This window comes from Astatotilapia calliptera, chromosome 12 (assembly GCF_964374335.1).
Source record: "Astatotilapia calliptera chromosome 12, fAstCal68.1, whole genome shotgun sequence".
NCBI classification, from domain to species: Eukaryota; Metazoa; Chordata; class Actinopteri; order Cichliformes; family Cichlidae; genus Astatotilapia; species Astatotilapia calliptera.
In genome coordinates this window covers 39,210,925-39,228,453 of record NC_137433.1, presented here as the reverse complement: position 1 = coordinate 39,228,453, position 17,529 = coordinate 39,210,925, and the positions used below count along the sequence as shown (strand labels likewise).

Here is a 17,529-nt window from a genome sequence, read left to right as displayed (position 1 = left end):
AATATGTAGAGCCGGCGCTCTTATTTTGAAGGGGCGCGCCGCCTCTTTCCCGCCCTCCCTCCATCTTGGCGCAGCTAGCTTGACGCAGCGGAGCACCAAAGGGAGGCTGAGCGGATCAATTTGGAGCCTCGGCGGCTGATCGGGATTATGCGGCGCTTCTGATCTCTGTGTCGGTAAGAACGTGCGACCCTCACGCGCCGCCGGTGACCGAGCCGTGCGTGCGCCGCTGTTTGTGTGCAGAGCCGCGCGCTCAGCGGCCGTTTTCTCCGCAGCAGACCTCCCTTCTCCTTTGTTCGCCTGCGCCTGCTCTCGCACCGCTGCGGGTTTTCTCGGTACTGGCGCAACATGGCCGCCGCGCGTGCGGGAGAACGAGCCAATTAGCTGCGCGCATATTTTGATATTTAGCGTGAGGATGCAGCTCGATGAGGAGGAGGAGGGGGGGGGGGGGGTAAAAGTGTGACCTCTGCGTGGTCATCTTCATCACCACCATCATCAGCAGCAGCAGGACTAGCTCCTCCAGCCTTCAGGTGCGGAGGGAGCAGCTCTAAGAACCGCTGTGTGTGGGTTTGAAGCCACAACAGTGAGTCGGTCCGGTGTCAGCAGGCCGTCCTCACCTGCCACACAGTCCGGAGGCAAACACCTGAGGTCGGTACCCCGGTCAACCCCCCTCTCCCCGTGGAGTAAAGGTGTAATCATAATAACCAAAGTATTTTTTATGGCAGAGCTAAAAAAAAAAAAATGTCAGCAAACTAAAGTTTTAGGTGTTTCCAAGTGGCCGGAGGGCGGAGGTTATCCACTGTGGGGAGGATACTACTCGCGAGCTTAGTGACACTTCACACGTAGGTGTTTTGCTGTTGTTTACTTTATTTTCTCTCATCTGCACACCTTCTGTTTGCTTGGTTTTTTAAAACAATCAAATTAATTTTTCGTAATTTTGTGCTCCAAAATTGGGAGATGTCGGCCCTCTCGCACTAAATTTAAGTCCAATTGCCTCTTTTTAGTTTCTAGTGTCCCTGAACTTCTGTAGTTGTCAGACTTGTTGTTGTTTCTCTGTGACAAATCTGAACCACGATTAGAAAACCTTCCAATAATCGTTTCAAACGGAGTTTACTTGATGCTGATCGTCTTACAGGCATCTGTAGAGCAGGAATTCCCTCAGATATGGACTGCTGTTTGTCAGGTTAAATCCAGACAAGTTCCCCACACTCACTGTCACAATAGGAGCAGAGCCAAAGTGCGTTACGTCCCATGATGTTTCATTCTGGACTGGAATGTGAGCGTGATGACAGTGGAGATGGAAAAATGTATAAACGTTAGATAAAAGTCAAGAAGGCAGCACATTTAATGAAAGTAGGAGTGGTCCCAGCGTGGAGCCTTGGGGGATGCCACACTCCACAGGGCGGACAAAACTGAGAAGTTTCCTGCTTTGAAGGGGCAAATGAGCAGTGATCAACCATCACGGAACAAAAGCCACGACTTAAACGACATGAGCTGGAAACACTTGTAACAAACAACACAGTGGATCCACAACGCTGTGAAAAACTCTTAGATTTAAAAACAAAGTCAGTATTTTAAAGCAAAACCTCTTTTTTTCCTTTTAACCTGCGGATCGTTCCAGATGCACCGAGGACACAGGGTCAGACTTCATGACCTTTGAACGGGTCGCCGCGGTTCTCCATGTATGTTGCTCACCATTCTAGTAAATCTGAAGGACACACTTTGGTCTTAATGATTTCTGCAAAAGTAACTCAATGGTTAAATTATAGGGAAAAGTTTTAGCCGTTATATTTTCATACAAAACTCAAACCGGATTCAAGCTAAGTTTAAACGGGTCACTGGTGGATTTTAACAGGTCGCTGAAAATAGAAGCCTGAGGAGGAAAGGCTGCAGTGTGAGGAAACAAAGGCTTATTTTGAGCTGTAAATCACGCAGAGCTACTGTGAGAGAGCAGAATAAGTCACCTTTACTAACGAACTCTTAATGTTACCAGATCTATTCAGAATATTGTCTGGAAATCAGATTTAATAAGTAAGTGTCTTATTTCTTCCTGACGTGCGCGTGTCTTTGAGCGCGGTGTTCCATTAAAGGATGTAGGTGAGCAGCTTTGGTGTCATTTACAAAGCAGATATTTGGGTTTGAAGCGCACATACGTGGATTCAGTTCAAGATTGTAGAAATATTTCATTACAAATTCATATTGAGTCCAGAGTTTGTTGATCAGATGATGATATTCTTGAATAAAGTATCAGGTTTCGTCAGTGTAGCGCTTACAGACGGGTTTGTTTGGGTCCCTGTTTGGATTCAGTGTGAGAAGGTTTCCCTGCAGATGCTCATTCACCTGTCCGGAGTTTAAAGGCTGCTTCTCAGAGTGACCCTCTATCCTGCTCTTCTGCTGCGAGTCTGCCGTTACGCGGTGATGTCACTGTGACCTGGCGGTTGGTGTCGCAGCAGCAGGTCTGTGGTTTCTGCTGCAGGTGCGGTGACAGCTGCAAACATCAGGAGCAGCTCGGTGCGAATCCTCCCGCCGCTGTTTGTGACCTGGTTAAAGCGTGGAGGGGATTTTCAGGCTCAGTCCTGTTTTCTGTTTGGTTACCAGAGGAAGGCATCTTTGTTCACACCAACTGTTCTACCTGCTGCAGTTCTGTTTTTACGTAGATCTGATCTTTCTAGAGAGGAAGTGACGAGGGTGACTGACTTCTCGTGGTCCTTGAGCTGATTTATCAGATGGTAGGAGGGCTGGTTAACGCTTCGCTTTCTTATTTGGCAGGAACTATATTATTATATATAATAATATGTATTAAAAGACTGTGTGGATATTCGTCTGCTTGGATTTGTTTTTCATGCACAGGTGTTATGTTTTTAATTTTTTAATGTGAATAATATCTACCATCTCACTGCATCGATGCCCAACAAAGAAGGATTATTTTGAACTTTGGATCATGCAAAACTGCTGTAGTAGAGTCCAAGAGCAAAAACGTGGCACTTTCATTAAAAACTACAAAATAATGATCAAACATCTATTAAATTAATAATCTGTGTGTCATTAAAAGATGGTGAGGTCCATATACTTGCACTGGTGCTGTCTTTGTTGTTTCAGCTCTTAACCACAACCTGAATTTCCTCAATTCCTGCAGATTTGCAGGAGTCGAATAAACGTGTGTTAGCTTCAGTTCAGTGCTGTATTTCTGGCCTAAAGCTGACAGATACAGCTGTGATCCAGAGTTATAGAACCATCCTGGTCCCGTACAGCTGGAGGAGGAAATAATCCATCTACAGCTCTGCTGTCACTCCCAACATAAATGAAGACAGGAAACTAAACAGCAGTGACGTTTGCAGGGTTACTGAAGTTGGGCTAGCTGCTATATAATGATGTGCTACGTGATCTCTAGCGACACAGCTATGTTAGCATAAACACAGTGAAGCTGGAGGATGAACACTAACACTTTTCCACTCGATAAAAGTTAACGTGAAGGTTCCTGATGGTTAGAGACAAATACAGTCACATGGCAGGATGCTGTAAACGGACCAAACTTCAGTCAGGAGAACAACTGAGATAATCCATCCACAATACGAAGTTAGTGATTAATATACTGCTGCATGGGCTGGGCTGTAGCTACATCAGAAGGGCTTAAAAATTGCGTTTTAAAATGAATAGGGATGATAATTAAAACCAAGAGAGGCCGACAGGGATCACTGACTGTTTTTCGGGGATTGTTGACATCAAATAGAACGAGATACAAAACATTAAAACGTGTTAAAAACATAACAGCTTTAATAAACACAGAGCAGTTTGGGCCCAGAAGCAAAATTCATACATCATCACTTAAAGAGCGGATCAGGCTGTAAACATGTTTGTTTCTTTTGTTTTAACGTGTGAGTCTATGGGACTGACTCACTGCTCACTGAGTAACAAACAGCAGGTTGCAGCATTCCTGACCTTTGACCTCTGACCTTTAGAGCCTTTGACTGCCAACCAGTAATCAGATTAGTCACAAACTCTGCTTTAAATGTATCCAACGCTGGACGTTTTACCTTCAGCATAGATTTAAAAGGAGACGCCTTCAGCTGCTGTGATTGGTCAGGATCCATAAAACATTAACGTCGCTGCATTCAGTCCGACCTGCGAGATTCATCAGGCTAATCAGTCCTTGCTGTTCACCACGAGTCACTCTGCTGACCTTTTGACCTCCAGTCTAGCAACTGCTCTCATCCAATCAAACGTTGTTAAACTCGTGACTGATAAACTGAGTTTCCTGTTTGGAGTTTTTGTTGTTTAACTGTCAGGATGCATCGTTTAGACTTCCTGTTTCAGCCTCGTGTGCCATGTTTGTTTGTTTGTTTGTTTTCTCTTTTAAAACTTACACATTTTTATTTGGCTTTTCTTTAACAAAACAAGCTTTTTAAACTTTACGTAGTGGTTGTATTAAAACGTCTATATTAAATTCATCACTCTGATGTAAAACGTTGGCGTTTACGTGTCCGTGTCTCCGTCTTTTCCTCCTCAGATTGAACGCATCGTTCCCGTATAGGTTCTGGCAGCTGTGACGTCACTTCCAGGCGTTAGTCTGTACCCAGCCTGAATGCAGCCTCTCCAGGGTCCAGCCTAATTCCTGGTGCTCCTTCACTCCCACCTCCTCCCTCCTCTCCCCACCCTTTCCCCCTTCCTGCCCCACCCCTCCTTTCCTCCATCCTCATCCTCCACCCTCCACATCAGCCTCGTCTTAACACAAACTCCCAGCATTTAGCCCGGACTGCTGGTGTGGTTGGCTGCTCCTCTACAGGTGGATGAATGAAGACCCCCTTCAAGAGCCCAACGGCGCCGCGGCCCCGAGCGGACGGAGGTGAGTTACATGAGCGAGGCGCTCCACCCATGTCCGTGACACGCTGCCGACTGGTCATCAGACTGATGTGTTTGTGTGTTTCAGGACATTCGGGCGTCTCTGCAAACATGATGAAGAAAAAGAATCCGCACAAGTAAAACAGTTTTTTTTTCATTTGTACAATAAAGTTTTTAATTAAAAGACACAACAAATGAATGAAAAGTCACCAGCTCGCACCGGTGTCACACCATCTTCTCCTCCTCACCCTTCATCGTGTCTGAACCGCCTCCCTGCAGGAAGCAGAGGACCAGCGTGGGTCCCAGCAAGACCCTGACTCAGCCCAGAAGGAACATCGTGGGCTGCAGGATCCAGCACATCTGGAAGGAGGGCAGTAAGTCGGCTCCATGTGATTCTCCTCTGTCTCATTTTCCTTTTGATGCTTCATATTTGATTAGTTTGGCGAGTTAAACATTAACATGTCCCTCAGTGGATCAAATGATGGTTTATAGAAACGCAGAAAGTTAAGCATCGTGTGAGAACGAGTCACCTGTGCTGGTGTTTACGTGTCTGCTTCCTCTCAGGTAAGTCGTCGCAGTGGAAGGGGACGGTCCTGGACCAGGTGCCCGTTAACCCCTCCCTCTACCTGATCAAATACGACGGCTTCGACTGCATCTACGGCCTGGAGCTGTACACCGACGAGCGGGTGGTGGGGCTGGAGGTTCTGCCCGACAGAGTGGGTGAGGAGCCACCCGTCATGGCCGCCGCGTTTGGCTCGTGGCGGAAATAAGCTGTCAGCCGCAGCGAGACACGGCCAGACGAGTTTTAACGTGTGACTGTCACAAACTTTATGGACATCGAGGTCCGCAGCAGCGGCTGCTGATTGGCTCATTGTGTCAGACGTTTTCTGTTGTATTGCTGCAGATTAAGCCGAATACTCGAGTAAATGCACGTAGTTACTGCTGTTACTTTATTTAACATCCTGCCCGGCGTCCCAATGATGTAACCGCACCTCTCCGTGTGTCTCTCTGTCCCACGATTGGTCCAGCTCCGGCCCGTGTGACCGACTCACTGCTGGCAGACACGATGATCGGTAAGGCGGTGGAGCACATGTTCGAGACGGAGGACGGGCCGAAGGAGGAGTGGAGGGGGATGGTGCTGGCCCGCGCTCCCATCATGACCTCCTGGTTCTACATCACCTACGAGAAGGACCCGGTGCTCTACATGTACCAGCTGCTGGACGACTACAAGGAGGGCGACCTGCGCATCATGCCCGACTCCAGTGAGTGTGAGCGCACTGGGCGGCGTCACAGCTCGCCACGTTTTTCTCTGTTTCAGTAAAAAGTGAAGCAGGAAACTGAGCGCTGAAGCAGCGAGTTGTTGGCATCAAAGAACCAACGTGTTCATGAGTGGGAGCGCTGCCAGTGCTCGCAGGCTCAGCTTCCTTCCTGTGTGTGTGAGAGTAATCCACATGTGGGCCTTTATCGGCTTCTGTGCCATCCAGACGCTTTCTGCTTCCACGCTGGCTGATGTGGGTTCCTTTCAAGGTTTCACTCAAACAAGCTCAGCGCTGCTTTGGTTTTCTGTTTCATGAGGCAGAGTACTCGAGTAAATATTACTGCTGGTGCTTCCTGATTATCAAACACCTGCTGCTTTGGTGTGTTTAATACTCTATCAGTCGCCTCGTGATCAAATTCTGCAAAGACGATAAATAAAGTTGACCTTTTCTCTGTGTTCGTGTCTGCAGACGACAGCGTGACGGCGGAGCGAGAGCCCGGCGAGGTGGTCGACAGTCTGGTGGGCAAACAGGTCGAGTATGCCAAAGAGGACGGCGGGAAGAGGTCGGGAATGGTGATCCACCAGGTGGAGGCCAAACCCTCCGTCTACTTCATCAAATTCGACGACGACTTCCACATCTACGTCTACGACCTGGTCAAGACCTCCTAAGACCAGAAACCCTGTTTAAAAAAGACTTGCTGAGAACCACCAACCCCCCCAGAAACCCTCTGCCCAGTGCAGACCAGTCAGCTCTGTACTCTCTTTGGTGAAATGCCTTAAAACAGGACAAAAATCCAGACAGCGCCCTTCAGACCAGCTCCAGTCGTCCATCGCTCATCGTTCCACTTTCACAAAATCGGTTTTTGAATAAATAAAATCTGCTTCACCCAGAGGTGTAGAGAGGACTCGATCCTGAGACCCCCACAGAGAGAACGCAAGGTTTTCTGAATAAGTACTCCCTTCCCTGAACCCCGTCGGACCCTCTGCGACCTCCGTTATCTGACGAAGAGGGGGGCGAGCAGCTCTGCGGGGGTCGATGAAGGGACGGGACTTCAGGAGCCGCATTATCGACGACGTCTATCTGCAAACCAACACTGAGAGATGCAGCGGGGAAACAGACTTTGGGTTCATCACTTGTCTCTTTCTTGTTGCTGTTTGTGTCCCACAATCATTTTATGTTTCACATCAAACATCTTCAGTGTTTGTTTTCCCAAATTCAGCATCCAGGAAACAGCAAAGTGTGAATGAAGACACCATACTGTTGTTTTCTGAGCATGTTTTCCATCATTGCAGCTGTTATTTGGGTTCACATCTGTCGTCTCCGTCATAAAAACAGCTGTCCTGGTTGGCTCCAAAGCTGATGTCGGATCTTAAACACAAAATAGTTTTTTTATAAAGGTGTGCTCCCCTTCCTCCTGCTGCTGCTGTAGAGTTTACATGGTTTGTGTCATACCTTTTCTCTGTATTGACACCTTTATGTTTTTATCTGTTGTGTATACTTTTTATTACCCACTTAGCTTGTAGGACGCTTGCGGCTGTTGCAGGTGTGTACAATAATGTTTCTATAACTGACGGATTTCACTTTGCTCACTGACTCTGGATTTGGGCGCTCGTCCCCGGGTTCACGGCTCGCTGTAAAACAGCATAAACTCTTAGCTGATGTAGCTCCGCCCATCACAGTAGGTGGTCTTTTTTTTTTTTTTTTTTCTTGCACCAAACAGCTGACGCATAAACAGCCATGTTGCCTGAACCACATCTCGTGTGCCTGATTAAAAGATCTCAAACTATATGTTTAAAAATCCAACATAATTTCCTTTGTAGTTGCCAAACAGTTCATTCTGGTTCTGGATCCAAACGGATTTCAGTCCAGAACATTCCTGTTAGACGACACGTTCCAGGTGAAATACGTTTTGGTTTACAGCGGAGTCTCATCAGCGCGGTTTTTTTCCCCCTTTTTCCAGCGCGAGGAAACGGTTTAAAGTTCTCATCCTGGACTCTGCATTCCCAAGCTCTAGAACAAGTCTTCGTTCTCTAGAACTAAAATACCCAAGTTTAACATCTCACCGCGTTCGTTTGCCGTTTAGGTTCAAGGTTTTCTGTTAGATTTCCCACAAGTTCTACAACACTGAGGCAAACATTGTAGACAGTCTTGAGAACCCCAGCTTCCCTGATTCTGGGCCAAATCTGGATTAGAAATCTTAACATCCTCTCAGATTTGGACCTTAACCTGCTCTTCTGGACCCTGTTTGTCTGTTTCCGTCAACATGTATAACAGACATTTTTATTGTCATTATTATTTTATTGTTTTTGTTTTTTTTAATTATTCAAGAATCTGTTTTATGTTGTCCCAACGTCTGTCCTCTTGGTCGCAGAACCAACTGTCCTAAACTGCCCAGCTATACATCCTAGAACATGAAGGTCGAAATATTCTAGAAAATCAAACATGTTCAGCTTCTGAGGTTTTTGTGGGATAATTGTTTTTTATATTCTAGACTTTTGTTTTGTTCTAGAGTCTGTTTTTCAGTATTGTTTCCCATGAAAGTCTCCGATTCAAGAATGTATCTGGTTTGGAAAGATGATTATGACTTCCAGAGTTGACAAAATATCTTTCAGCAGTTCAGCTAATGTTCGGGGCTCTGTGGTTTTACATCAAACTATGTGCTGCTCTGGATGACTCTGGTTCTGGAGGATATTTGATTGATTGAACAAAAACGTTTTTTCAAGTGTTGGAAAAAGTCAGTTTTTTTCCTAGACATCATATGATGGAACATTTATTTCTTCAGTATTTCATTTGTTCCTCTGTCCCCCCCCCCCCACACACACACACACACACTCTTCATCCTGTCTGTGTTGGTTCTGGACGGTCAGATTCTAGAATCGTTTAACTGTGGAACCTTTTTCAGGTTTGATCTCAAACAGCGCTGGAATATTTTACGGAGTCTAGAACAAATCTTAAATCCTTTTTACAGTTTATTCTAGAATCTGTTTCCAGAATTGCACTAAAATAGATTTTATGTGTATTTTCATTCAAAGAAGAATGCTTGTAGAGTCTTTGGTTGAAATTGTGTTGAATCCTTCTTTACTTGAGACTCTGGAACCTTCTACAACATCAGGCCCAGGCTGCTGTAGAATCAGTGGAAGCCACATGGAGGCGTGTCGACAGTTTCCTTACTAATTCGAGAGCGTACGTGCAGAAAATGGAGCCTGCACATTTGAAGCTCTTTGAGAGCTGCGGTTTGATTCTGTGCGATGCGAGGAAAACGTTGAAGCTGTTTTTGGTCTTTTTGTTTTCAGATTCTAGAAAACATTTGTCTCTGATTGGAGTCACTTCTCTCTAGAGCTGTTCTGGTTTACGTGTGAGTTCTGATTGAAGGCTTGTTGAGGTTCTGTTTTCAGAATCTGATCCCACACGATTCTAGAATCTGTACTTTAATATCCCGTCAGAATGCACATGATGAAAATGCCGTTGAAGGATTCCCACCTTATGTTGTTTTTCCTTAGGCTCTAGAAGCCGTGTCCTCATCCTGTCACTTACGTCAGAGTCTAGAGCTCTTTGTCGGTTTGTCTCAGATTGAAATCATCTGTTGTTTTTCTAAACTCTTCAGATTTGATTTGATTATTTTGTATTTTTATTTTATCGGCTGGAGGACGCAGGAACCTGAACACGTTCTGGATGGTGGATTCATACACGTGCACGTATGTCTGCTCACTGTGGCGTGAGCTCCGGCACATTTCACACAGGCTTAATTCCAGAATCTGTTCATCCCATCCACGGCTGCTCTAGAGTCACCGTGACGTTGTTAGGCGTGTTACTTGGCTTCACTACAGTTTACTACAGTTACGAATCACAGGATGTGCTGAGAGACTCCGGGGTGGGGGTCGGGCTTGGGGGGTGATGTGAATGCCGAGCCTCCCTGATGTGGAGTGGTGCGTTCAGGAGTGTGTGTGTGTGTGTGTGTATATGTGTGTGTGTGTGTGTGTGTGTGTGTGTGTGTGTGTGTGTGTGTGTGTTCAGAGCAGTGTTGTTTTTGCATGCATATATTAGCTCTGTGTAAATCGATGTGAGTTGCATGTCCGTGTAGTTTTCAGTTGTCCGGCTGTCTGTTGTGGCTTTCGGTGCCTTTTTGTTTCTTCTTCTTTTACTTGTCCCCCGTGTCCCTGATGACATTTGTTGTCGGGTTAATGGTCCAAAAAAAGAAAGGGGAAAAGCATTAAACAGGATCCTGGACCAGCAGGGCACGCAGCCGTTACGAGTCCAGCAGCAGAGCTTGTACAGACGTCGCAGCGGCGGTAATGTGTGTGAACTCTGTTTTGGTTTTGTTCAGTTTTTGGGTGGATCGTCCCTTTAAAGTGTGCCAACCTACAGATGCCAGTGTTGTACAGCAGTGAAAAGCTCACTATTTACTAAAATAAACTGTTTCTCTGTTTTTGCACTCGGACTCGCTCGTTCTTTCTGCCTCCGACACTTCGTTCTGTACAAACTGTGACACACTGATCCTCAGAGAGAGCAGAAACCAGATTTTGGCTTTAGACTGGGACTGGGTGTAAAATGGATTTGGGTTCACTTTTTAACACAGACAGTGGATCTTTGCTGAACTTGTGTAGTTACCAAAGTAGAAGTGGATCATTATCTTAAAGCGATAATGTTCCAAAACACAAGTCCACCTGTGATTGGCTCAGAAAACACAAAGTTTTTGTAGTCGGAGTCTGTTTATGAGGTTTATTAAGTATTAAATATTTAGAGTCGTTTGAACATTGCTCTCACTTTAATTGTAACGAAGTGTTTTGAGAGGATAGTCGTGTCCCATATCAAAGAATCCATCCCGGACACATTCGACTCTGCAGGTTTGCATATCGGAAGAATTGTTCTACCGAGGACGCCGTTAATGCAGCGTTCCACACAGCCCTCTCACGCCTCGAATATAAGGACACCTATGTTCGAATGCTGTTTATAGACTACAGCTCAGCATTCAACACCGTCAGCCCAAACAGACTGGTGGAAAAGCACCTCACAGGCAGGCTTCAGGCAGTCAGAGTTGGTATCTCACGTACAAAGATAGTGAGCCCAGGGACCCCCCAAGGCTGTGTGCTCAGTCCACCCCTGTACACCCTCTTCACCTATGACTGCATCCCCTCCCAGAGCAACACCTCCATCATTAAGTTTGCTGACAACACAACCATTGTTAGGCTGATAGCTGTTGGAGAGGAGACGGCCTGCAGTGAAGAGGTGGCTCAGCTGGTGACCTGGTGCCTGGAAAATCTGTCCTTAAATGTTGAGAAGACTAAGGAGGTGATTGTTGACCCGAGGATGAGGAGAGACCAGCTCGCCCCACTATGTATTATTAACCCCGATTCTTTTGTCCCCATGATAGAACAGAGAAAACCGACTCATAGTGTGTTAAAACATTTATATTTCTTTTATTCAATCATCTTCTGGAAGAGAGAGACCCCTGCACAGCCCAAAACGCCAGTTGCAGGATCTCTAACATTTGACGCTCAACATGTGTCTTATATGGTGTTATTTCTGTACTTCAGACGTCACACACAGTTTCATTACAAACAAACTCCTTCTACTCAGTTCTTATTTTCTGTGTCTGATTTATTAATATGCCTGTGCACTAAAACTTCCTGTGCAGAGGGTGAAGACCTTCAAATTCCTCTGCACCCACATCAGTGAGGATCTCACCTGGACCCATAACCACGGCAGATCATTAAGAAGGCTCAACAACGACTCTTCTTCCTGAGGAAGCTGAGAAAATTAGGATTAACCTCCAAACATCTCAGCAATGTTTACAGATGAACAGTTGAGAGTATCCTGACAAACTCCATCAGTGTGGTACGAGAACAGCACCACTCAGGATAGGGACGCACCCACCCACAGCACACACTGTTCACACTCCTGCCATCTGGCAGACGCTACAGGAGTGTGAAAGTAAGGACAACCCACAGGCCATCAGGCTACTGAATCCCTGACTAACTGTCGAACTGTGATTGTCTATCAATAACCTGACCTGTAAATTTGCAACTGTGAACGTTTATATACAATATAACACAACTTCATACAACATAAACAATTTTAAAATTTGCACATTCTGAATATCTTAACACTGTGTTGCATAACTACTTGCACTTTCAAATTTTAACTACACCCTACCTTTGTGTACATAAACACATAAGTACTACATTTATTCTTTATATTAGTTACTTGTTTATTTAGTTGTTTGAAGGGAACTCGCAAAGTAACAATTTGATTGCTCAGCGTAACCATTTGTGTTTTGCGGTGTGTATATGACATTAAACTTCTTCAGTCTTGTGTTTTTATGTTGCAGCTCCCCTCCAGAGCGCTGGGGTCGCTGCAGAGCTGATTTGAACCGCGGTCTTTCCCAGAATGCATCGCTCCCGTCAGACCAGAAACCCGTGCTGCTCTCACGTTTTCTCGCTCAGAAACATTAAAACCTTTTGCGTGCCGCGCTGTCGGAGTTTGCGCAGTGAGCTGATGAAGTCAAGAGAAACACTCACGTGAAGAAGAGCACCGTCACTCAGAGCGCTCGAGCCGCTCCGTAAAGCCTCAGAGCGCGTGCGCTGTATTATGATCCTTCTTGTTCAAGAAGTATGATGATTGGTGCGTTCACGGACAATCCGTGTAAGGTGCAGCCTTCTTGTTACGCATGCGCCTCAGCCCGTCTGACCTTGACAAGAAGCATTTATAAGATACGGATCATTAGTCAATGTTTCATATTATCGCTGATCAGGATGTTCCTGCAGTGATGTTCTACTCTACACAGTTCTATCTCAGATTCTGTACTTGTACATGTTTGTAGTAATAGTGTAGTTTTTTAGTGGTGACACTTTCTTTAGTTGTAAACATGCTTTTTACTGTCGGTGCTGTCGTTTTGTTTTGTCTCAGTTATTTAATGATAAATACAAATAAACAGAATCCCAGTCAATGTTTTTGAATGACAGGGATGCCACAGACTCGTGGGTTAGGTGTCACGTCCCAGTCTGGTGGTCTTTACTTACAAACACCTGTACAGGCTACACAACAACTCTTTAAACCACAATCATGTGAACCTGAATGCACCACAGAGCAAAAACATCTGCTTTAGGGTTCACAGAGAAACGGGAGTCATTTTGTTTGAGTGCAGAAGTGGGTCAGTGAACTCAGCACACAGCAGGCCAGCTGACTCCCCAGAGTCTGACTGCACTGACCCATCAACCCAGCGACCTCCACCTAAATGTTGAAGTCAAGCTGAGCTCCGCCAGTAACGTCTCGGTGATGTGTTTAAGTGTTTCCTGTCATGAGTGGAACTTCTAGTTGTGGTTGTACGGGAGATGGGAGGTGTAGATGAAGTTCTCCACCTGGCCGGGTGCATGCTGATGGAGGCTTCTCTGTTTCCAGTGCTTTTCGCTTTTAATCTCTATTCAATCATCTTTATTCAGCAGCAGCCCAATCACGCCGTTTTACACGAATGCATGCGCTAAGTAATAATAACATCTACAACACACGTTACATCTCGAAGTCTCGCGATGTTTCTTCCGGGTGACGTCACTCCGGATGAGATTTCTGTCCAAACACAGATGGTGTCGCCCTGATCGTCCATGTGGTTCCAGGTCTGCTGAAAGTCTCACGCCGTGATCGGAACTTATTTAATTTTATTATATCCGACGAGCCGACCCGCTCTGAGAGGACCCGGAAATGCAGCACGACGACGTAAGTGTCACAAGCTCTTTTACAGCCGCCGAGAAGCGCTGTTAGCTCTGCGTGCTAACGCTAGCTGGCCGGTGAGAGCTCCGGAGTTTAAAGGAACCATGAGCTGAACCGTACTCATTTATCCGGAGATAAAATACGCGTTTCAACACATCACCAGGCTAAATGCTAGCCGGCTCTTCCGGTCACGCCAAATTCCATTAAATAAAATCAGTTTTACCGTTTTTTAGTTTTCCAGCAAACACTCCGATCAATACATCATGAAGCGGAGTCAGTCACAGACCTGCGTGGACCTCACTTCGGCCACAGTTACCCATCATTCTTTTCTCCGTGTGTCGTAAAGATCATCAGGCTCCACATGAAGGAAAAAGACGAACTGTAGTCAGACTTAACAAAAGCTCAGCACGCAACACATCCTTAAATAGATTCACGTAAGCAGAAAAGTGCTAAAATAAATTCACACGATAGTGAGTCTAATGGTGAAGTCTCTCAAAGTTGTGACGAATAATTAAATAAAATCATAAAAAGAAACTGAGGCAGCAGTAATGTGCATCAGTGTGTGATCCGCCCCCTGCAGGTGATCTGGGACATCATTGGAAACACGCAGTTCTGCTCCTTCAAAGTGAAGTAAGTCACGCTCGGCTTGGATTTATCGACTCGTGTCATTGACGAGCTCTGAGCCGTGTCACGTCTTTGTTTCTCTGTCCAGGACCAAGAGTCAGAACTTCTGCCGGAATGAGTACAACATCACGGGCCTGTGTAACCGCGCGTCCTGCCCGCTCGCCAACAGCCAGTACGCCACCATCAGGGAGGAGAAAGGTGAGTCCTCGCGCTCTCATCAGCTTTACCGGCAGATCTCAGGTCAGCAGGTCTTGGGAGTAACGCGAGGAACGTTTGTGTTTCAGGTCAGTGCTTCCTCTACATGAAGGTCATCGAGAGGGCGGCTTTTCCTGCCAGGATGTGGGAGAAGGTGAGCGGCTAAAGTGGGATTATGTCACTCGTCGTGGTGGATCACCAGACACGGAGACGTCACGTCTCCTGACGATGGCCCGACGTCCTCGACACAGTTTAAAGAATCTGGTGTAAAAGAAGCTAACTTCAGTTTACAAGATTTTAACTCACGCCTCAAACTGTGTGTGTGTGTGTGTGTGTGTGTGTGTGTGCGCGCAGGTGAAGCTCAGTAAGAACTATGAGAAGGCTCTGGAACAGATAGATGAGAACTTGATCTACTGGCCTCGATTCATCCGACACAAATGCAAACAGAGGTTCACTAAAATCACCCAGTACCTGATCCGCATGCGCAAACTGGTCCTCAAAAGGCAGTGAGTACTCAGACCGTACTGCAGTACACAAAGTACTGCGAGTACTGCGAGTAGGAAGCTGGTGTGTCGTCCCGCCGCGTTCATCCTGCTTGTCTGTGTGTTTCAGGAGGAAGCTGGTTCCTCTCAGCAGGAAGGTGGAGACCAGAGAGAGGAGGAAGGAGGTGAGACTTTTAACCACACCCAAAGGTGGCGCTTGACCACCTAACAGAGCTGCAATCAGACTACGAGAGGTCGTAGGTCACATTTTCCTTACAAATTAGGAGCCGAGTTTCGGTTTTCCACAGAGAGGGAACGTTCATGTTGAATAAAGTCCGGGTGGAATTCTTTCCTCGCTTTGAAGAGGAACAGCCGTCGAACTGATATTTAAGGCGGAATGACTGATTCGCAGCATCTGAACGGTCCACCTTAAAAGCTGCTGGCAGCTCCTGTTTAGAGGATTCAGGATTTTTTCCTTTTGTCTGAACTTCATAAAATAAAATGATGCAAACATTTGCTAAAAGTTACCAGAAGCACTGCTCATTCCTCTGTAGTTCATCTCATCGTGACCTTTGACCTGGAACAGGAGCTCTGACGGCCGTCTCTTCTTTGTTGGTGTTTTCTTTTAGGAGAAGGCTCTGATTGCTGCTCAGCTGGATAACGCCATCGAGAAGGAGCTGCTGGAGCGACTTAAACAGGGAACGGTACGACGCCAACGCGACCGCTGCTCGCACGCCAAGGACGATCGTGCGGTTTAACTCACGGTCTATGTTTGTTTCAGTACGGAGACATCTACAACTTCCCCGTGCACGCCTTCGACCGAGCGCTGGAGCAGCAGGACCAGGAGAGCGAGTCAGAGGAGGAGGAAGAAGAAGAAGAGGAGGAGGACGAGGTGATTGAGGCAGCTGTTACTACACCAGCTGCTGAACATGTTTGTAAAACTTTATTCTGAAAGGATGTCCTGTGTGTGTGTGTGTGTGCGTGCGTGTGTGCGTGTGTGCGCGTGCAGGACGTTGGGCAGAGAGAGTTCGTAGCAGAAGAAGAAGTGGAGGAGAGCGACCTGAGCGACTTTGAGGTAACTCTTCTCTCTAATGACCAGCAGGGGGCGACTGAAGTCTGATGAACTGCTTTCAGGTCGGACTGAATAAGACAGGAAGTTGAGTCAGAGAGGAGCAGGAAGTCAGAATCCAGAGACGCGTTGACGCAGTTTTGTCCTTTCAGACGTCGGTCGCCGCTCTGCTGGCGTGATCTTTAAATGCGATTGTTTGACTGTTACATTAACTGGACTTCCTCCTTGCAGGACATGAACAAGCTGAAGACGAGCAGTGATGAGGAGGAGCAGGATGAGTCCAGCGAGGAGGAGGTTGAAGAGGAGATGGAGGTGCAGATGAAGGCTTCGCGGTCTAAAGGCAAATCTCCAGCGAACGGCTCGGCGGCGAGGAAGAAGCGAGCGTACGTGGAGATCGAGTACGAGCAGGAGACAGAGCCCGCCTCCAAGAGCAGAGCCACGTAGTGACGCTGTGCCCTCGAAGCAAACTGACTGCCGAGGACACGCCCCCTCGCTCCCTCACCTTGTGTTACCACGGCAACATTACATAGCTGAGGGGATTGTCCGACCAGCTCTTCTGTTCATGTTTAAAGTCTCGCTCGGCTGGAAGTCATGTGACCAGCACAGAAAGACACTGATAGGTCCGCAGCTGATCACAATATTGATTAATTGGCCTTTGATAATCAAACAGCCTGATCAGAATGAGTTTTCCCGTTTCACACTTTAAAGACGAATCCATGACTCGCTGCATGTGATCACATGACTGCTGCTTTCACTTTAAACATGAGCAGGAAGTGGAGCCAAAAACAGAACATTACGTGAGGAAGCGCCCACAGTGACGCGAACGACGACTTTTCTGTTCGCCGCGCTAACGGAGAGAAGACGGACGTGAATGTTTTTCTAAACCCTGTAAACATTTTTATGTTTGAAATAAAAATAAACTTGGAAAAAATGTGAACTTTGAATGCAGTGAATTTTAGTTATAAGTGAATTTAATGTTAACTGAGATAAAAGTCCAACGCACTGCCCTCTGCAGGCAGACAGAAGAATTACAGTTGAACACAAGAGCAGTGAGTCATCGGCGTATATACAGCATATATATAGTTTATTTACAAAGAACTGAGTCTCCACCGTTGGACAATGACAGCTGCAGAGAATCATTGCAAACAATCAAACAATCAGAATAAGCTTTTTTAATTTTAGCAGATTTCTGAAAAATGAACAGACAGAAAAACAGCGACTCCATCACCTGATCTCCACCTCACTGTTATAGTTGCACATGCTTCAGCCAAACAGCAGCGCCTCCCTCAGGCTGATCAGACGATTTTGCTACGAGCACACGGAAAAATAAAAAGGACGTCAGCTGTAGTTTAACCTGATT

The 17,529-nt window shown here is 46.3% G+C and overlaps 2 protein-coding genes and 1 non-coding gene across 5 annotated transcripts; all 3 read left to right on the top strand.

Moving 5' to 3' along the window:
* Positions 1-19: 19 nt before the first annotated feature.
* On the top strand, positions 20-10,527 carry spinb (spindlin b). Of its 3 annotated transcripts, none has more exons than XM_026188083.2 (7): positions 20-173; positions 4,505-4,840; positions 4,925-4,973; positions 5,116-5,210; positions 5,401-5,556; positions 5,865-6,098; positions 6,564-10,527. In XM_026188083.2, exons 2-7 carry the CDS (start codon positions 4,789-4,791, stop codon positions 6,761-6,763), a joined length of 786 nt encoding a protein of 261 aa, XP_026043868.1. In that variant the 5' UTR covers positions 20-173; positions 4,505-4,788; the 3' UTR covers positions 6,764-10,527. The 3 variants fall into 3 exon arrangements, with proteins under 3 accessions (XP_026043868.1, XP_026043870.1, XP_026043869.1); XM_026188085.2 differs by lacking the exon at positions 20-173 and adding an exon at positions 247-645; XM_026188084.2 differs by lacking the exon at positions 20-173 and adding an exon at positions 707-839.
* Positions 10,528-12,686: 2,159 nt separating this feature from the next.
* Positions 12,687-12,784, top strand: LOC113034439 (small nucleolar RNA U13). The gene has a single exon (XR_003274183.1). It is a non-coding gene; the product is annotated as a small nucleolar RNA U13 (small nucleolar RNA).
* Positions 12,785-13,623: 839 nt separating this feature from the next.
* mak16 (MAK16 homolog (S. cerevisiae)) lies at positions 13,624-17,106 on the top strand. Its single transcript, XM_026186555.2, has 10 exons — positions 13,624-13,805; positions 14,380-14,429; positions 14,512-14,621; positions 14,708-14,772; positions 14,973-15,124; positions 15,231-15,285; positions 15,730-15,804; positions 15,882-15,992; positions 16,110-16,175; positions 16,401-17,106. Exons 1-10 carry the CDS (start codon positions 13,791-13,793, stop codon positions 16,611-16,613), a joined length of 912 nt encoding a protein of 303 aa, XP_026042340.1. The 5' UTR covers positions 13,624-13,790; the 3' UTR covers positions 16,614-17,106.
* Positions 17,107-17,529: the final 423 nt, after the last annotated feature.